At 41.3% G+C, this 21,998-nt stretch overlaps 1 protein-coding gene across 4 annotated transcripts in view; it reads right to left on the bottom strand.

Annotated features, from left to right (window-relative positions):
• NR5A2 (nuclear receptor subfamily 5 group A member 2) overlaps positions 1-21,998 on the bottom strand; it is a 354,769-nt gene that overhangs the window by 50,047 nt on the left and 282,724 nt on the right. For all 4 annotated transcript variants that reach the window (XR_013594278.1, XM_078641017.1, XM_078641008.1 and 1 more), the window contains one exon: positions 15,089-15,236. Coding sequence is in view for 3 of the 4 variants with exons in the window: in XM_078641017.1 (XP_078497143.1) it covers positions 15,089-15,236 (148 nt within the window). In the remaining variant the exon portion in view is untranslated. The remainder of the gene's footprint in view (positions 1-15,088; positions 15,237-21,998) is intronic.

The raw sequence follows: 21,998 nt of genomic DNA on the forward strand, positions 1-21,998 counted from the left end.
GGCCAAGATTTTATGTGCCATCATGTGAGTAGGCGGGTTGAATTTGGAGGGAGGTCTTAACCCACTGGCTGAGAAAGTGGGCTGTGTGGGAATCTGATGGAAGTAATGTTTGAGACTGATTTTTAAAAAAAAAAAATGGTGGAGTTCCACCTTGAGGTTGAATTGGTTGGGCATGGCTGTAGGGACAAAGAACAGGCCCTTTTCTAAGATTTTTTGTTCATCCGGGGTCAGAGTGTAGTTAGATAGATTGACTACTGGGTTCTCTGATGTGTGTATCACCACCTGTAGTGCTGCCGCCGGGTCTGTATTTCCCTGTGGCTGTCCTGTTGGAAATGTGTGGTCTTCCTCTGTCTGCCTCTCCCTGTTCCTCCCCTGGTCCAAGTCAATTCTCTCATCCCCCTGGATCTGCCCCAGGGGCGTCCTCGTCCACAATGTTCCCACCATGGTCCCTCTGTTAAAAAAGGAGGCTGCTCTGGGTAAGTGTTCCCTATGTTAGGAGTGGTGTTGCTAGGTCCTGCTCTTTCTGTGTCACGTTCAGACCCGCTGCTCAGTCAGGAACCAGAAAAAGTTGTGTATTTCCTAAATCCACTCCTCCCTCTGCTGGAGAATGTACCCTGTGATTCTTTGGTGTAGTGTTCTTCCTCTAGGTATGGATAAGTTACCTTTTTGTCATAGAATTTGACGTCTTTCGCCAATTTGTCTAGTTTGAAAGACTGTATGTATAAGTCAAACTCTTGAATAGTCTCTCTAATGCCTCTTTGGAGTTAGTTAGTGCCTTATCTTCGATTATCTCTTTTCTTAGGTCTGCAATTTCCTTCATCAGGCGTTGGACTTCCTCCAATGCTGTCTTTATTCCAAGCACCATCCAGTGCCTGAAACAAATATTTGAGACAAAGCTGCAATTCTCTTTGAATTTCGCATTGTCTAGGAAAATGTCAGGCTCGTTTCTTACTTGGAGCCCTACCGGGATGACATTAGACTGAAGGTATTTAGCTAACATGTAGCCATGTAACCTTGTCAGAATCAACTACTTTTCTAGACGTTCCAACTTTGAGACTTTTTCATTGAGTGTTAAATCAATACTAGGAGTGCTAATGCCTAAGAAGTTACCACCGCCCAAGGCAAGTTGTAACTGATCAATGTAATCCTCGCTTTATGATAAGGTTTTTTTATCAGACATTTCAAAAAAGCACAATTTGAAGAACAAGCAAATAATGTGACGCAAAGCTTAAATTTCAAAAGACAAAATCATAAACAAAACAAACAACACAACATTTAACATTAAAAAAAAGTTTTGGGCGGGGGGCACCTATGGCGTCGACCTGTAAATCCCTGCACCGTGTGGCAGGCACAAGAGGTGCCTGTCACACAGTGCAGAGATTTGCTCAAACTCCCATTGCTTGTGCTGCGGGCGGAAACCGCCCCAAGCACAAGCTCCCATAGAGAAATGGGAGTATGTGACTGCACCACGTGTAGTCGCATCATAGTACGGTGTGCGGAACTGCTGAGCTATGTTCGGTTGGTTTACACATCAAAACGGTTTCGGGCGGACTCAAGTCCACTTGACATGGTAGTATGGCCGTCAATTGTTAATACTTATAGGCACTTCCTATAGCTAACCTGATGCCTGTGGGTAGAGGATATTCATTAGAATACCAATGTAGGAGGAACTCTATAAATTAGAATTAATTAAAAAAAGATCATGGTCCATGTCCTGAACAGGATGGAGTACTATTCACAAGGGTAAATTCGGCCCTAAATATAAGTTCAGGACAACATTTAACTTTTTTACACCTGCCGGGAATTCACAAAGCGATTCCTTAGAGAAATGATTACAACTGTAAACCCATTTATGTGTGCATAGATCTCTGCACGATTGTGGTGATCTCTTGCAACTGTAAATCTCACTCAAACGCTGGTAAAATAAGCATTCTGGGGAGTGCTTATCTTAGAAAGTTTATGAACATTAATAAACTTTTCTCACTGCCCTAGCTACTCTGGAAAAGGTAAGAATTTTACTTCAGCTGAGAGCGGGGCATAACTCCCTTTCTAGGAATTAGATCCTACTATAAATGTCACATGATGTTCTTGTAGGTTTTATTGGAAATCTGTGCCTGGCACAGTTTACAAAAGTACTCCTTGGAATGTTTGTTTATTCCAGAAAATTGGAAAATGACATCAAAGCAGAGGCCGGGCTCGTTCCCATTCTTTTTCAGATTACTTTGTGAATTGGGCCCCATGAATCATTCATAATGACCAGGTTATCAAATAGCTTAGTTTTAAAATCCCTCCGGTTAATTTCTCCAAATCAGATATTTGAACACAGAACCAACACGTTTTGTCCGCTAGACTTTTTCAAATTTTCCAAATGAAAAAAATGTTTTCACTAAAGATTGGTTGACAGGAAAAACCAATAAGATAAAATCCAATAAGCATGAATTTTCCAAGAGAAAAGTATTCACCCTCCATATATGAGAGAACATTTTCTGATCTTGTAGCTCTCCTCTGTGTCACACACAGACCAGATCATTAAGTTTAGTTACTGGAAATAATGATATTAAGTATGTTATTGTTGTTTGTGCAGGGTGCCTTGTAGTTTGTTTTTAGGGATGGGTGTAACTCATGTAATTCCATGTAGTGTAATCCCATGGAATTACCAAAAATTCTACGAGACTAGGTAAAATTACACAAGAAAAGTTATTCCGCAATTAGTTATATTTTGTTATCGCGAAAATGTCCCCTTGTGTTTAAAATGGACATGGCGATGCGTTTGTACTAATAAATAATGCTAAATGCAACAGAACATGAAAAGCGAGAACAAGAAGCCACCCGTACTCACCAAATGAACACTTGGGGTAGGATGTGCATCCCAACCGACTCCTGGCATTTAGCGCTAATTTCTTATTGTAAAATGCATCCTCACGTCCAAAACTGATGCGAGGATGCATTTTGCACTACAAAAGAGCTCTATATGAAACAGAACATAAATAGCAGCACAAGCAGACACTCGTGCTTGCTAAATGTGTTCTTGCGGTAGGAGTTTTAACCCAAATTACACTTAATTACGCAAGTGAACATAATCGCATTATTATCAGCAATTCCGAGTCAAAGCAAAACTACATTAACAGAATGACTCTGATTACAAAGGCGTAATTGAAATTCTACCCATGCCTATTTGTTTTTCAGACTTTTAGATTGCCTATTTTCAATTTTTCCTAACTGCCTGGCTCTGAGAAGATAAGACTGCTGCTTTCTTACTTTGACTGCCACCTTTTTTGCCCTGACTCTCAACTACTGCTACATAGTAACTCTAATTGTAAGAGCTACTTATTTCCGCATACATTCTATTGTCCTTGATTCTGAAATCAATGTTGTCGTAGCTCACTTGTCTGCCCGAACTATTGGATTTTTCAGAAAAATGCCAAAACTTTTTTTATTTCGTTTTTTCTTTTAGCCTAATGTCTTTGTAGGATCTTTGCATTTTCGTAATTTCTTCTGACGTTCTTTCACTTTCGATTTTACTTGACTTTTTTATGGTATTTCTGTTCTCATTTGCAAATAAGTTACTTTTTATTCTTAATTTGCTTTAAATGTACTGTTCAGACATCTTATTGGGATGTATCCACTACAATATGATCAATAATTGACTAAGGAAAATAAAACATCTTTTAGGAGCTTATATTTTAGAAAAACACAATATATAATAATAAAACGTAGGCAACAAATATAACTCATAGCTTCATAAACATAAAAGGTGTTATAAATGTGCAATAAATGTAAAGAATAAGTGAGGTATTGGCTGCCCCTGGTAATCGCTGTAAAGGATATATCTTCACTCATTCTGGCTGCAAATGTCCTATCACTAATGACCGGTGTGCACACTATTCATCCGAAAAGGAGGACAAAAAGTTTTGGTTCAAATCGAAAGTTCTATACCAGTCACACTTAGTATCATTTTCCCTTGTTTGCGTCAGTTGGGTCTGATGCATGTTGATGGAGCCGTGGGAAAATAAACTTTATGAGCTTCATTTGGCAATCATGACTGCAATTAAATGGTTTTACCAGGTGATAAGCTTTTCAAACTTTGTTCTCTGTCATGCTTGCCAACAAAATTCATCACTTTTATCACAGCCTTATACGCCCATATCTGAATATGTTATTGGCTGTCAAATCATAACAATCAAATAATCAACTTGGCATCACACCTAATAACTTCTTAACATCTATACTTCTTACACTAATGTGGGTGCTTCAGATCACTGTGTAACAAGGGCAGAACTGGGACTTCCAAAAGGTGAGCAAAGGCATCATACTTAATGGCCCACCTAGTGGTGGTGCCAAATTACTGGAAAAAGGAGGAACATTCCAATTTAAAGACCTTCACAACTGAGTGACCTGCGCAGAAGAGTCCAAGGAGCACTTGTGCTGCAGAGTTCCAGACTTCAATAGTTTAATGGTTCTCCAGGGCCTTGGTGATTGACATCAGCATGATCACTGCCTGATGTAGCTGCCAGAATGATCCTACTATTGTGACCTACTGATTGATCCCATCGATCCAGGGTGCTTTTCTTTTAACTGGTTGGCATCCATGAGACGCCGCCTAGCGCTCCCAGAAAGTGAAAAACTTGATATTTGTGTTGCCTCTGAGCTGTTTTTTTTATCCCGTAAGTGAATTTGATCATTATGGACGTGGACAACTCTCTGTCATTAAAGTTGCAAATTCAAAACTGAGCTCCTGAAATGCAATTTACACTAGCCAACAATCTGAAACCACATAAAAACCACGAGGGGCCCGGATTATACAGCACACGCAATAGTCAGACCACATACCCTAGCCTTGAAGGCCTAATGGGTGCTCCCAATAAGCATTTGTATTTTTTCCACTAAGTTCGGCGTGGAGGCTCAGCAACCTACCCTAACAGGAGTTTGTAGACATATCGGCTGAACAGATGTTGGGATCAACCTCCAAGAACCTGCAATCCACCTGCTCACCCGCCTAAATGAAGTACTCAAACATGACTTTCTGGCATTTTGGATAGGTTTCACCACCTTTCTGGTTCTGGTTGCTTACAATCAAGTCCACTTTCTTGCCCATTGGTCCAGCCCTACTTACGCACGGTTGTACTGGCACACATACTCCTTCAACCACTAACAACTGCGCCTCAAATTGTTTCCTCACTCATCAAACAGGACCAGCAACGTTGTGTCCTTGTGCATGAAAGAGGAGAGGAAACATCATTTCTTCACAGGTCAAACAGCCCCATCATCTTCAGAAGTTCTATCTAACCAATTCGCTCCTACCCCTTAGACCCCTCCATACTTTATCTTGTAAAGTTCTGTGAAGGAACAACAAGGTAGGATGAGCGCAGTACAACAACAAAAAAACATATGAAGCTGCTCAATACATACACTTCATATATAAAAAACATTGTCTTTACTATGAACGTAAGTCTGCAGGATCAAATGAGGAACGGATATCTTCAAATAAGCGCATTTGTCTCACAGTGCTACACAGTGTTCTCAGATCGATGTTGTTCCAAGCTACTACACACCGCTCATGAAATTACATTTTCCCTTCATCTGATGTAAATTGATATTGATTAAGTTTAAACACACAACGTAAATTGAGTTATATGAAGACACGGCTAACCAGCTCCACTCGCTCTACTCGCTCCAGAAATGACACCCGTTACTTCTCGTTTAATTAACACGCGCATAAGGTTTATGTATCGTCCTTTGGTCCAGCCTGGTCACTGAAGTGTGAAAATCAAACAGCTGCCTGATCTGAATGCTAATCGATTGTGTTAAAAAATATCATAAATACAGCTATACATTTTCATTTTATATATGGATCAGCAGATTTCAGTGTAACTTCACCTACTTTTACTTTTTCCTCATAAGTACAATTTCCTACTGGGCATATTTTGTCTAGCTTTGCCCAGACGTGGATGAAGCAAGGGCACGCTGGGAAAAGACTCCTCTCTTGACAGGAGCAGTAAAACATCCAGAGTTCTAACTCCAGCATATTAATGGATTGGGCCATTTTTTGTGATTTGTCTATGGGATATGTTCCTCTGTGAAGGGTTTCCCTGATGGAAGATCTAGGTGATCAGTTACACTATCTCTGCTAGGAAGTTATATTTCCTCACTATCTTTTGCAGTGTTTGTGTTTTTCTTTAAACAAACAATAATGACCCAATCATTATCATATGAATTGGTGCTCCTCAATACTTGTACTAAAAAAATCACGCATTATTACTCCTGGAAAAGTAAGTGGATCTGCTTAGCTTGTTATAAATTCAAAGTTGCAGCATGCACATCTTAACTGCATGTGACTTAGAATTATCTGTAGCTGAAATCTACCCACATAAATGTGTTTCACTAATGACCAATGAACGTCAAACTTGTGAACCTTAGGCATGCATAATCGATGAAGTTGGTGGCCCCCACTAGGGGGAATCAGGATTGGCAAAGGGGTTTGATGCAAATGTTGTGCCTGCCCACAACATACTCATTTCTATAGTATTAATAAAGCTTAGGGGAAGTTTTGTCCTACAGTTTTCTATGCACCTAACTTTCACTAGAGTGGTCACCTAATGTTCAGGGAACCTGCCATACATTTTGCAAAAGTGACGAATAGTGCACCAGCTGCTTCGCTCAAGATATGTGAATTTGAAGGGAAAGCTTGTTTGGAATATGTATTTCTAAACAATAATTTACTTAAAATATGATGGAAATGGATTGTCTTAACTCAGGAAATGCTTGATGTGTGTGATGACTACATTGCATACACATATTATTAGAAACATAGGTGTAAGGCACTATTGTCTGGGAGTACCATACATGCTCCTGTTTATTAGGGCCTCCTCATCCTGTGAAATGCATAAACATGGCCTAAAAGTTATAATCTATTATAGGCGTGTAATCAACCAGATTTGTGCAATTTGAAAGAGACGTTAATACGTTTTTTGCCTGACGTTTGCAATGGTTCCATTTCACGAAGTTTGTGAAATGTCCTAGTTTACGTTTGCTTTCGGACATGCAGTTTTTTATGCATCGCACGATAATGTTTTCTGTACAGTGCAATATAATCTTTACTCTCATCAAACTGTGCAAAGATACAGTGCACACGGGCGTTTTCTCTGCAAGTTAACTTTTTTGCAGAGCCTTTCTATGCACAGTGGGAAATATATCTAAAGTTCGTCTCAGCAAGTTTTTCGTTAGTATCACTGAATGTTCCAAAAAAGCATAATTCCTCATGCACATATGGGCAAGCACAAAGCTTTTCAACTTCATGAAGTGAGCAAAGATGTCCTTTGAACTTCATGACGGTTTTTAGTTTAAAAAATACAAACAAAAACAAACCTTAGCGTTGCACGCCCCTATACTGAAGCAGTGCCTTCGTGATTCGTCCCCACAACCCGCCAACTTCAGTCCTTTAATGCAGCTGTCAATCAGGGCCTGTTCTCTAGAATGGTAATTGTAGGCCACATTGTAGGGTGCCAGCAGCAGGGGGCGCTATATTCCTTATTTTGTCTCTAGAAGCAGCAAGTAAGTACCAATTGTAATGGGGGCGCAAAATGGAAGGTACCACCTTCGGGTGAAGTGACTTCAGGTCACGCAACTTCACCCATTCTGCCTGAAGGTGAAATCTTAGTTGCTGTTAATACACCCACCCAGCAGGGCGCCCAGACTAGAGTGGTCCCCGCTTACTTTGCGGTGCGACTGAATTCGAGGTTTCCTCCAGTTTGCTTACGCAAAAGCCCCTTGTTTGCCCTACATGGATGAAGACGTTTGCCATCCCCGCTGGCCTCCGCTGGCCTCCGCTGTCTCTCGTTAAGTGAGTTGTGGGATCGATATTGGCTTGGCAATTATTTGCCCATTGACAGAGCCTTCAATTTCTGAAATGAAGTACATCCATCGACAGGGTGCCATTGATAAGGAGGCAGGAGCCGTCACTCCCGGCCCGCTCTGCCATTGTGTTAGACAGACGGACGAGGCACGGAGCTCGGGGGTCAGGTGATAGCTAACTCTTCCCGCCAGCGTCACCTGTCCCGGTGGTTCTGGCATCCGTCATCTGGGCAGTGATCAGATACACCGAACAAGAGCAATAAGGATAGGCGAATGAAAAGACGTCATCAGAGGGAAGCCATAGAGGTGATAGAAAATTTAGAAATGTACAGCGAGTGCGCCCGTAGCCGCACATCCAGCGTGAGGTGTGAGGGAGTGGTGGTAGCGCGAGAAGATAAACGAGAGATAGTGAAAGTAAAAGGAGAGAGTGGAAGAAGGATACAAAGCAGAAGCAGAAAGATAGAGCAAGAGATAGTGATACATGAAGAACGTGTGAAGGAGAGATAGAGAAAAAGAAGGAACTAATGCGAAGGATAAGTTAAAGAAATAGAAAGAAAGAGGGACAGAAAGAACAAAATAATACAAGTGATACCGAAAGAGAAAAATGGAGAAAAAAAACGGGAGCTTTAGAAACTGAAGGGACAAGGGCAAAAGATTGGGGAGAGGCCGAGAGACAGCAGCGAAAGAGGTAGGGGGAAAAGAGGGAGAGCAGAAAAGAGTAGAAGTAGTGCTACGGATAGAAAACGAGGGAAAAATAGAGACAACGATCGATTGATGGAGAAAGACAGTAGTATGGTGAGGAAGAGAGAGAGAGAAACTAAAAGAGGAAGAAGGATAATGAAAGTGAGAGAAGAGGTATAGACCAAGAGGAAAAAAAAGACATTTGAAAGGGACAAGTGAGGACAAAAGGAAAAGAGTGGGGAGAGGTAAAGAGAGAAAGAAGAATAATAAAGAAAGAGAGGTCTAGATAAAGAGGAAAACGGAAAAGGGGAAACTAGAAAGAGAACTAGGGACAGAGGGAGGAAGAAAGTGGGAGGAGAGAAAATAAAAGCGGTAGAAGTGGAGCAGATAGATAAGGAAAGAGATAGATGTCAAAAAAAGGAAAAGAGGGCGAGAGATGGCAACAAAGAGAGAAAAAGGAGGAAACTAGAGCGTGGAGAGACAGAGAGAGGATTTGAAGAATGATAAAGAAAAAGGGAGCGAAACAGAACAATACAGAGAGAGAGAAAGGGACAGAAGGGGCTGCAAAACAAAAAGAGAGGAGGAACTACAACTGAGAAAAAAAAAACAAAGGTACGTTAGAGGGAGCGAGTTAGTGAGCAAGAGGGAGATAATTTTTCTTGACAAAGTGGGGATTGTAAAGCAATGTGTAAAAGCTTGCCCTAGAGCACATATTTTCACCTTTTACGGGCTAGACTCCTCGGAGAAAATCTTTTTAAAGTGTTGCCTACGTTTAAAGTGTTCTAATGATGGCAACTTTTACGAAGTAAAATACAGTTCACACTAAGTGGTCCAAAAACAAGCCATCCTCAAAGAGGCTTCACTTCACTGAGGCCAAATACGTGGTGCTCCAGATAGACATTTGCATCCACACAACTTCAGCTTAAACTTGGATTCTGCGGTGAGATACCTTTTTGCAAGGGCTTCCGCAGCGGTGCTTGTGTTGAGACAAGAGCTGTTTTTCTACTTGATTTTACGTCTGACCTTTTGCACGTGTGGGGTTTAGCGTATAAACACAAGCACAGCCCGAATGCCGTAATTTTGCATGCATGGTGTTTTCCGCACAATTATCGATCTGCTGCCCATGTCATATAATCTACTACCTGCTACGTCATTTGCAGGGCCGGGCCCTTTGCAAAGGCTGGATTCCCGGTCACGTGGCAGTGTTTTCTAGGACATGCTGTTTGTTTAGGAAGTGGCAGACCCAGTGTTTTCACTATCGGTTTACTGAGTGACTATGAGGGATTATAACAAGGCTGGATGTGCTCTAACAGCTGATGAAACAAGCATCAGCAGCTGCGGGGTTTCTGTCAGCACAGCAGCGTCCAGGCCCCCAGGCATGGCGTCAAGAGACAACATTCACTTAAAACCACAACCACACTTCCACCTTGTGCCCCATCTGACACCACTCAGTGTCCGACGCTCTGTATGTTGAGGCCATTTGGGAATAGAACCCGTATCACAAGCGATTCACAAAACATAATGTATGTGAGACTCGTGTATTTGAAATACATTACGAATATATATGTCATGCACCCATATTTTGAGGAGGGTTAGAAAAAGGAGCGCACCTAGAGGAGTGTCAGAGGGTGACCAGGGAAATTCCAACACAGCAAGGGGCTAGCCATCATCTGCTAAAGACTTCTAGCCAATAATGCTGCAGGAAGCACATTTTTATTTTAAGGGGAATAAAGTGCTTTTTGTTTTTCTTCCTATATTGTTTTATGGAATCATTGGTTGTCCTAAATGTAATTATTCTTAGTGATACTTTTGAGCAGAGTTACATTTTTTGACATTTTGAATTTTCACAAAGCTTAAGCCATGTGATTTTTCAAACATACATCTGTAGCACACTATCTCCTTACCTTCTGTTTTTTATGTCTCTCTCACTTTTGCTCTCTTCTTCTGCCTCCCCCTGTCTCCCTTCTTCTTTCTGTCTCAAACTCTTTCCTTCTCTGTCTTTTTTTCACATTATGTACTTCTTAATATTTTAGTTTATATGGCACAACGCCTAAGAGCTGTGCCCAGAAATGATCGTGAAAACAGCAACACGAGCACCTAAAATATTTATTAAGAGAATGCTCCTCAAACAAGGAACATCAGCTATACAGGAGAATAACTACAATTGTGATTCCCACAAATGAGTGGCGAGAGCAGGGATGGAGGGCTGTCAGGAGGAAAAGACATTCACTCCTGCACTGACATTCACAGAATGTCTTCATCTTTTTTGTCCTCCTAATTAATGTCAACTAATCACAGTGGGCCACAAAGTGTACTGTGTGAGTTAGAAAGACACTGATATATTGCGATTTTGGATTTTGCATTCACAGCGTCTGATTTGCCAAATCACACGGTTTGCCACGTAAAACCAGTTTGTACATGCACTTGGTGCTAGGTTCACATGACTATCTTTTTTTTAGCTCATCTATTCTCTCTTAGCTTTCTCCCTTCATCACGAGTTGCTCAGTTTTTTGTGTATCTTTTGTAGCTCTCTGGGCCTATATACAGTCTCAGCTTCGAATATCTTTCAGATTGGTGTCTGTTCGTACATTCCTGGTTCATTATCTTTTTTATTCTTTAGACCACGTCGTTACATGGTCATTTTATTTGCACACTGTATTTCCATACAGATATGTCATATCTCAATATTATGCCAAAATGCAAATTTCAAATTTGAACGTCGTATGTACTTCTTATGTGTTTACCAATCCTGTGATTAAGATGCTATTTTGCTTTTTGTTTTTCTCTCAAAATAGTTTCAATGAGACATTCTGAAATGTAAAAAAATACCCTGTTTGTACATCCATCCCCTCAAGTTGCAAGAAGAAAAGGAAGATAGATGCAAGGGGCAATTCTTTGTTAGTCTCTTCCTGCTTCACAATGTCTCCCCCAAAAGAGACAGAAACAACGCCCTGTCTTGTACCCAAGGGAGCATAAAGACCAGTAGTACATCCTTGGCCGGTGACACTCTTTCTGGTGCCTGGGTGTTGCACGTAAGCGTCCGACGCCTGTTCTTTTCCTATGTGGATCAGGACCTTCATAACTCCTTTCCCCATCTCTGCACATTCCTGCGCTCCAGTAAACTTGGCATACTACCACTGATCACTGTTCAAAGGTACTGAACTGGTAACAGCAAGACACAGACAGTCTCTATCTGTAATGGTGGCTTACAATTATAATAACAAGGATTTGCAATGCAATAGGTCTCGCATTTATGAGACTTTGAGCTAGTGACATTTTAATGACAATGCCTTTTATTTATGTGTTGTTTGTACAACAGAGAAATAAAAGGTATTGTCATTTACAATGCCAATAGCTTAAACTCTTACAAATGTGAGACCTATTGCATTATAAATGCGTTCGGCGCACATGCTATAAAAGTTTTTAAAAAAGCATTAGAAGAGAACGTGTAGGCAGGACAAAGGTATTTGAGAAAATAGTGCTTGGAGGCTGTAATTAAAGCCTACTGAGTAACAACACATGTAACAGGGGGTGTCGCCATGAGAGGTTACAAAATGAGACAAGGCGGTACTAAGGAGGGACTACTGGCCTACTGACTAATGAACATCCACAGTTTACAGTGGACATGACACAAGCCAATGAAAAGTGTGGATGGAGAGTGGGCGAAGCTTCAAGTCCATACCTGAATAGAGCATGCCTCGCAGAGCAGCGCATGCGCTGCCCTGGCTGACCCAAAAAGGTACTAAGACACAGTCTTTGAGTTTATTCCAAGACCCAGACATTTAAGAGTGATGCATGTGAAGCTGGTGGTTACACTCTTTATGAAGGCATGACACTAGGAGGTGCAATGTTAGATGTGCTATGGAGACTCACAGCTGAATGAATTGGGCATGAGTGTCTTAAGAAATGTGGGTAAGTGCGCTAGTATTCCCCAGTTTCAAAGGGTGTAAATGCAGCTATTTTCAATGAGCAGAAAACACGCAATCAAAGATATTTGTAAAGCAACACTATTTCTCTAATTGCATGAATGTAAAATTTGGACAACACAGAGATTTAGCACACATAGCAGTGCTTAATTTGAGCTGGTGGTTTCCAGGGCTCAGCACCAGCACTTAAACACCAGTTAAGGACACAATTCATTTATGGGGAGATTAAGTGATTTGCCCAAAATCACAAAATGTTGAGCAACAATGAGGCTCAAACCTGGTTCCCTAGTTTGAAAGGCGGCAGCTCCGGCCATTATGCCACACCCTCTCCCCAATTTCATGGTTAGTAGTTAGTTCTGTTTTGGGTGACGCTAACAGGAGAAATAGGCTGGTGCAACCTACCTTCTGAAGAGAACCCCAGCACTTATGTTTTTACTAATTACCCACTGACACGAACAAAGGTGAAAAACAGGCCAAGGCCAGGCATGCAACTTAGTGAAGACGCAAGTTTCACCCCACTTATACCTGGAGCCCTGGGCTATTATGAAGCAATTCATAAATCTCCACCATGAGCAGGTGAGTGCTACAGATACAGGCATTATGGGTAAACCAAGGCTTTGTCTATTATGAAATGTTCACACAGTGGCATAGCGAGGGGGTATCCACCCCAAGCGGCAAAAGTTTTGGGGGCAGCAGCCTCCTCCTCCCGCTCCTTACATGCACCCTCTGTGGGGCTCCAAAGGCAGGGACCACCACAAGCAGCAAAGTGTCTAGCTACATCACTGTGTTTACGTGCCTGAGTAGCTACAATTGAAACACAATGCAAGGGGAAGCGGTTGAAATGGCTCATTAGCAGTCTCAAGAAGAGGCAAGCCTTGGGTGTGATTGCCTTCTGTGAGGATGCCCACTAACGTGAAGGACATCCTGTTACTAGCTTGGTTTTCTGTTGTGTTCTAATGACAGTCCTATCCTTTGTACTGCAGTTTTTGCGTTCTCTGCTAACCCTATAATAATTAGAGGTGTGCGAAATATGCGAATTTTGAGATATTTAAATAATGGAGTATTTGGCACCGATGCCAAATTAACAGAGATTTGCCAAACTATAGTACAATCTCTCCAGTCAAAATCATTAACATTTTTATCTAGGGGACACTTACCAAGGGATAATCTCTAATCAGTCTCATGAACTACTTCTACTCTTAGCATTGGCCAAAAAGCTTCTCAGTTGGGCCAATTAGAGTTTTCTTTTTTTTTTCAGACACTCCCACTACACATTAATTTATGGCACTTATTTTAGGATACACACATTTCCTATTTTATTTAAGGAATGTTATGCCATAAGGAATATGCAGAGTATACAGACAACACTAGTGACCTCCTGAGTTTGATGACAAGCCTTCTCTACTTAGTAAACATTTGGATCCCTGAACTAGAAGCTTTAAAGCGACCCAGTGTGAACGTTCAAACTTATAACCCCTCAATCCTACCAGTAATTACTGTATAAGGTTTGTGCATGTACCAAAGTTCACTTAATTCTAACACACAATTCCTAAGTGCAACTCCTACCTGAGAAACCATTTCTCTAACCCTAAGCCTAAACCTCACACTGACTGCAACCATCACTCTCACACCAAAACACTATGCATGCTCCCAACATTACTCATACGCTATAATTCTAACTGCAGCTACATCATTTTTGCCTTGATGATAGAAACCATAACCATGAACCCTAATGCTAAAATGTTTACTTACACATTCTTAACTCTTTGCTGAATTCCAAACGGAAAGAGCAAACCTTACCCATACCCATACACTTTTCTTATACCCATCCCTAACTCTGAACCTACCAGTGAGCCTTAACCACATAGATCATCCCATTCTGTAATTAAATTTAGCCTGCATGTAGCTTTAGTCGAACTTTTAAAATAATTTTTTGAAGCAAATGTCTTCTGACTCCTTGTATTTCAAACTTTTAGGGGGATAATGTACAAAGAAGTGGCGGAGCGTGTCGTTAGCCTCCTGGGCTTAACGACACGCTCCACCACTTTGGAAATGCAAGGCTGCACCGTATTTACAAGAATGTGGTCCAGCCTTGTGTTTCCCCCAGCTTTTTCGCCAACTTAAGACCAGGATTTTCCTGCTCTTAATTTTGGCCTTGCCTCCTAATTACGCCACCCTAGTACATAGGGGGCAGCGTGAAATACAATGAGTGTTGTGGGGGAACGCCCACCGCAACACCCACTGCATGCCCTTTTCATGCTAAACATAGCGTGAAAGGGTGCCTTACGTACAAGGGAGCGTTAAGGCACGTAAGTGGCTTAACGCTGCCTTGTATGTAAGGCAAGGCCACTATCGCCACAGGAATGTCACAAAAAGTGATGTTCCCGTGCTGATAGGGGCTTGTACATATGCCCCTTAGTTTCTAACGTTCTCACTTTTTTTATTTAAGGTGTTTTAATCTACATGAGCAAGTCTAAATATCCTCCAAGGGTGCAAATTCTATAGGACGATTATCCAACAGATTGAACAAAGAAAAATCTTTCACTTGCTTTAGTTGTTTCGCGGCATGTTAGATGCATTCTCTGTTTGACATTAATAAATTTGAAATGAAAATTATAGGGTTTACTAACCTAAACTGAAAAGCACCAAGAACTTGAGACATACAAACTCTCGTAGATCGATCTGAAGAGAGCGAAGCTTGGCTACCAGCTCCTGTGCATGGCTCATGAGGTTATTCAGTGTCGCTCCTGCTTGAGATGCAACAATTGCGTAGTCCACCTGGAAAAACAGAATATGACTGTTAGATATGAGACAAGTTTAAAAGCCACCATTTAGAATAGTATTACTATCACTGATGCACGAAAGACCTCAAGGAAAACGTTAGATGGTTATTGTATCAAAATCACACCTAAAAACATCAGGTATTTCTTAATTTATAGTACATTTTTCCACAGCATGCCCTACAGAGAAGGTGGTGCCCTGCTGTAGACTTTAAAAACTTTGTGGAAGGCCCTCGAAAAATAACACAAAACCTCACAAAATGTATAATTAGATTAACAGTAACACCGAGGATTGCACAGACTGGTGTATGCCCCCAGTACATGTTGGCTTGGGTAGAAGAACATGTTGAAAAAAAGTTTGGAAGAAGGCAGAGTTGAAATAAAGCAAATAACAAAAAAATGAGAAGAGGTAGGAGAGATGGGGAAATGAGATAACATTCTAAAGCGTTCTAGAAAATTCTAGAAATCATAGAAAGTAGAAAAAAAACTAACAAGTAGATAGAGTGGGCAAGGGAGTAGGGGGATAAGCAGAGAGATACGTAATGAAAGAGAAGAAAACATATGAAATAGAGGGCAGAGCAAAGAATAGGCTGTTTGTAGAAAAAAAAGTTTCCTTCAGAGATGGAAAGTTTCATGCTCAAATAAAGATAATAGAAGAAGGTTTAGGTTTTTTGTGGAATTGAACTTTTTTTTTTTACCGTGAGAGGAAACAAAAATGTGACGTTATGCTTCGTTTATATATTTTCCTAAGTAGCGGAAACATTGGAAAATGCATGCAAATGTACTTTTTATGTAGAAGTTATTTGTATTAAGAGACATTTTCTCAAAAGGAGTAAAATAAAAAAATATTTGCTTATTTTCCAGTTCCAGGCAACTGTAAAGGTATGGATTTGGTTCATTTATGCAAGAGGTATTATCTTTTTTACAAAGTCTAATTTAAAACCTGTTATAGAGGAAGATAAAATATTTAATTGATCAATGCATAACTACAGCCAAATGGCACGTCACAATGAAAATACAAAAAAGTGCTAGATGGAATGCTTTAATTAGTTTCAGCCACTGGTAATTACTCGAGCTGCCTCCCTGTCCATCTTTACATGCCCACCATTCCACCTCAGATTAGGCCCAGGGTTTGAGCACAGTTGTGATATTGCTAGTGAAAAGTGACCTGATGCCCTTCAACAACAGTAGCATCCATTTATCAAACTCATTGGGAGAGCAGAAGTAAAGTCACACACATTTTTATGACTATCTTATCACGGAAATTACACAACACCCATTGACACTGATCACATTGAAAGAAATGATATAACACATTCCTTCAGGCGCGCAACGCCCATTGGGCTCAAAGGGCTTCAGCCACCCCCTGTCGTGTGTCAGCCCGGGCTGAGACAGTTTCCTGGGCACACATACAGCCACACCGAGTTCTTCACAGGTTTTTCAAAGACCATTTATTTGTTAATGAGGCTTTGTTATTCTTTCACACTTTCTTAGAGCCCCTGCATCTTCACTCTGCTGATTGCTGGAAGAATTACCCCCCCCCAAACATTTTTAGTAGCACCCCCCCCCCCCGCCCCCGAAATTTCACTCTAGATGCTCCTCTGCATTCCTTTCATTTCCGTACAGGAGCGGCCCGTGCAGGTAAGAGGAATGGGTGGAGGGTTTGGTTGGGGGGGGGGGGGGGGACGACTGGACAGATGACCACGAGTGAAAATTGAAGAAATACTTAATTTTCCCTCATTGTGCCGGCTGCTCCTGCTTACACCTGCAAAGTCCATCATAATATGGTCCTAGTGAGTTGTTTGACCTCAAGCCGAAATGCAGACGAACCCCGGGAGAGCAACCGCGGCCCATGCAGGTAAGAGCGGTGGGGCGGAGTGGTGGGGATTTCGACAGACGGCGACAAAGGAAAATTCATTATTTATTTATTTCTCCCTTGTGGTCGTCTGTCAAATCACCCCCAACCTGGCCCCACTGCCCCACTGCTCTTACCTGCATGGGCCGCAGCTGCTGGAGAGTTCTAGAGATTTCAAGTCACATTTGATTTAGCCGATCCAAATGCAATAGGCGGAATTTCCCAAACACTATGCCTAAGAAGGCACCTAAAGCCATCATCATCACTAATTACAGATTATCATTGCTTTAAGCAGATTGTGGAAATCTAACACTGCTAACCATTTTATCACCATGGAGGTGTCTTGAGCCTAGTTAATGACATGAATAATGAGACTCCTGGAAATGACCATGGATTTGTTCACTAACACGTTCTTGACAACATTGCGTACAAACGGTATGGTTAAAGGCAAGCTTCTATTAGCATATTTTAGGGCAATCAAATCTGTATGCTTCTGTAAGGGGATGCTGCTTTGAGAGTACATCAATCAAGGAATTTAAAAAAAACTCAATTTCATTCTCAATTATTTTGTGACTCAGCCCCCTAAATTCCACCTTAGTTACAGATGCAAAGAAATTGATATTATGGTTAAGCATGGGCGGATTTTGCGGATCCACGATTCGCGGATTTAGCGGATCCACGGATCGTGGATCCGCAAAATCCGCCTATTTAGCGGATTCAGCGGATTTGCGGATTGGGGGCGGGGCTTCCTCGAGTGTGTGGGCGGGGCCAAACGGACGGGGCTTCCACGCGAGCGCACATGCCTCTTGTGTGTCTAAAAGGTCAGAGCAGCATCGATGGTATATTTGGGAAGAAGGCACATCTGCCCAGCCTCCCAACGCTCACGATTTTTTTGGGGCTGATGCATGAGTCACTGCATTTGCGCTTCAACTAGTTCCAGCGACCAAGTGTGTGTTACTATGCAATCGCGCCGAAGTGCGCAGGGGTCCCTTTAGTGAAATGTCCATCATAGTGGGTAAATGGCGGGAAGACGATGCACACCTCGAGTGTGTGAGCGGGGCCAAACGGACGGGGCGTCCATGCGAGCATGCCTCTTGTGTGTATAAAAGGGCAGAGACCGATCAGAGCAGCAGATTAATTTTTGGGCCGATCAATGAGTCACTGAATTAAAGCTTCAACTAGGGCACCGTTGAAATAATTTACCATGGCGCCGGCAAGCTGCCAGCGCCTTCCTGCAATAGTTACTTAATTAGCTTCAACAGGAAGCTCCAACTGTTAAAATAAAGCAGGCGCTCGAGCCCCTGCTGTATCTTATCTATTAGAGCTTCCTGTCGAAGCTAATTAAGTAACCATTTGAGGATGGCGCTGGCAGCTTGCCGGCGCCATCGTAAATTATGCAGGCTTGAACTTTTGACCGCAAAATCCGCTCCGATCGCGGATTGCGGATTCTCGGTAAATCCGCGAGAGTTCGCGGATCGCGGATTTACCGAAAATCCGCAAAATCCGCGATCGGAGCGGATTTTGCGCTCATGCTTAATTATGGTTCTCACATGTGTATTAAAAAAAATACACAATTGGAATGAGTGCAAAAATATCCTTGACAATTGCTCTTATCCTCCTCATATCATTTTTTCTGAAAATGCAAGCAATGCTGTAGTAAAACAACGAACTCCCACTAGATACTTGGTTATATGTAGGTGAAAAATTGACACTTCAGTAGACACTTTGATAGATAACCACTTGTCATTGAGCTGTCCTCTACCGCCATAATCCATTGTTTCCCTTTTTTCTGTTTGTTTCTCCTATGCTAAAGTTGACATGACCTTTAAGGTTTGAAGCAACATGTTTTGCCAGTTTATGAACACAACTGATGCTTGACAATATGTAATATAAAATTTGACTAATGTGGCCCTGATTCTGAGTTTGTGAGAATCCAGATACTTTTTATTGCACCAGATAAATAACTATTCCATGATGTATGTTATTTAGCGGGTGCAATAAATAGCACCCATAATGAGTTTCTGAGAAATAACAGGCAGATTTTGGTGTTTACTAACCAAAATCCGCATGGTATGATAAATACCTGCATGGCTCAAAATTCTGATCCGCTGATTGAGTTCGCTGAGTTTAGCCCACTCGGCTTTCAGCTTGGAATGCTTACAAAACTCCAACGATCACTGTGTGGCAGATTTTTTTCTCGCATATGACTCGCCAACGTTAAGTTGTCTACCGTGAGCGAGAATTTGCGTCCCCAAGTGCAATTTTCAGGTACTAGAATGCCTTCCGGTTAGATTTCTCAATGCAGGCACTCAGGGCAGGTCACAACTATTTACGTTGAGAAAGCTGCCACTCAAGAAGAAAATCTACTCAAGCAGCAGGAAGAAGCAGCGCCCTCTGGCACACCTCTTGGTGCAGTTCGTGCTGATTTTACAGTGCGGAACAAGCTCCCGGTGCAAAAGATCAGTGTGAGCAGTGTGACATGCCAAATTCAACTCGCTCGCGGACTTTGGGGAATCTTACTCAGTTATTATGTAACTCCGAGAGTTCCACACACCCCTAATAAATACCGGACACTTTTTCCCTGTTAAACGCTGGCAGGTTTAACCTACTGAAATCTAATGAAGGGTGAGATATTTAATGCTCTCCTTAATTATTGGAAGTGGTAAATACTACCCAATTCATAATTCAAACAAGGGTTTGCACTGGAATATGGAAACACCAGCCCATTTGTAATACGGGCATTTTACTATTTAAAAACAAATTGGCAATAAATGAGTTAAGAAAGTGGCTATAATGGAGACAGCTTAAATTTTAAATTTGAATGCTCAATTTTAAAGGGGAATTCTATATTTTCGTAGCAGCTACATCATTTGTGCTTGATTAAATCACTATCTAATGTGAACTCTTCAAATCACCATAAAGTGTTATTTTATACTGAGGTTATCGTTTAGTCACAGCTACCACTATAATCCTGACATCAGTTACTGCTAAGTATAGTATCTGGTTTATGTATTTATTTATTTATTTATTTTACAAGTTTTATATAGCGCTAGCTTGACCCGTAGGTATCTGAGCGCTTTACATACACACTGTTGTTTTTACCTCTACTAAAACACTATATATTGATATGTTGCAGCTTTGAATTTGTAATAACCACTGATTTCAAAAACCTACAATGTGCTGTCTTTAGGGTCAAGGTCCATATGGTATCGCCATGCTGTGTTATTACTGCGACAGAGAGCTTGTTAAATTCCTTTGATGTTGACGAAATTATGCCACTGGTTATACTTCAAACAAACTTAGTTATTATATATACATATGTCTGGTTATCTACATATCGCAAACCTAGCTGTGAAGCAACGGAGCGCTGTACATTACATGAGGGGTTGGGAGATGATCGTTGATCATTTTAATCAAGTATGAACTACACAAGTAATTTAGTACACACATTTAGGAACTTAGATTAAGTGGTTTACTCAGAATCACATGATGTTGGGTCTAGCATTGAAGTCAGGATTCAAATCTCGGCCCTCGGGGTTCCAAATGCAGCAGCTCGAGCCCCTAGGCCACATCTCCTCCTAGCTATTCATATTTTATTCTGAACGTAGTTACAAAACATATTTTCTATTGACAATAGTTTCCCTGCCTATAGCAAGGATAGTGATGTATCAATGGCTCTTTAGATCATGAGCCTTTTCCATCTAAGGATCCAGGAAATGCAATAACGTTACCTTATGCATCAGGACCACCTCAAAGCTGCTCAATTTAGGGTCAAAGACTCAATTCTTGAAAGAACACTACATCACAATGGAGTAACAGTGCCCTTCTGCTCCCAGAATCCAGATACCTCTCCTATCGCTCGTTGACTGAATACTCCCATTTGACCCTGTACAGTCCTCTTCTGCCTTTGTTTAGGTTTGTGCTACCACCTACGATCATACATTTTTCAATAATGTGCCAATCTGATCATGCAATCAATGTATCGTATTTAATCTGATAACTCATTAAAGAGTATGGTGAAGATGTTGTAACTTTTCAATATGCTGATAAGCAGGAAGTAAAATATCTAAAGAGCGAAGCAAGTGGGACCTGAAACATAATATTTAATTATACTATGAATGCAAAAAAATGTATAATTATATTAACACTGATGTAGTCACCCCTTTTATGCAACACAGTGTTTTTCATTTAAAAAGAAGGGCTGCTGTCACCTACTCATTGCATCCACATGTATGTACTTTATAAGAATGATGACCAAAAAAAGAACAATTGTGAGTGATGTAGATTCTGTCATACACACCTAGAGATAGTCATCCTGTACTGACTGTCAAATCACGTTTGATATCGCTGTTCAACAATCCATTAGCATGGGAGGCCCGCCCCATGACCCATTCTTAAAGGGGGTGACCCCCCATGAACGCCCTGTTCTCATTCCTGCACCCGCTCCATTGCCCATTGCACTCCATTGTAATTTTATACTTAACTGATATGATATGTCATATTCCATGAAATGCCCGTCAATCAAATGAGATACCAGTGCTATCAAAACAATGAAAAAAATATAAAACTGAGAGTGGGAATTTTTTTTGAAAAGCAACTAATAGACAATGCACCCGAGAACACTAAACAAGGCAGAAAAACGCAAACACAGCTAGGATTATTAAAGTACTGGTGCCCGGTAACACTCAAAGATCGTTTAATGGCAGTAACTGCAAGTACAGCTAAGGCGACTGGTGCAATATGGAAACTGAGACACTAAATTTGTATTAAATGTAATAGTGCACATTAATACACTTCCAAGTACTCAAAAACCTGCTGTCTGAAAAGAGAGTGTCGAATACACTCCAAAACGAGGCCATCCCGGGATAGTGCAGGCATCCAGAGAGTCCTTTAGGATGTCAGAAG

Source organism: Lissotriton helveticus, chromosome 1_1, assembly GCF_964261635.1.
Source record: "Lissotriton helveticus chromosome 1_1, aLisHel1.1, whole genome shotgun sequence".
NCBI classification, from domain to species: domain Eukaryota; kingdom Metazoa; phylum Chordata; class Amphibia; order Caudata; family Salamandridae; genus Lissotriton; species Lissotriton helveticus.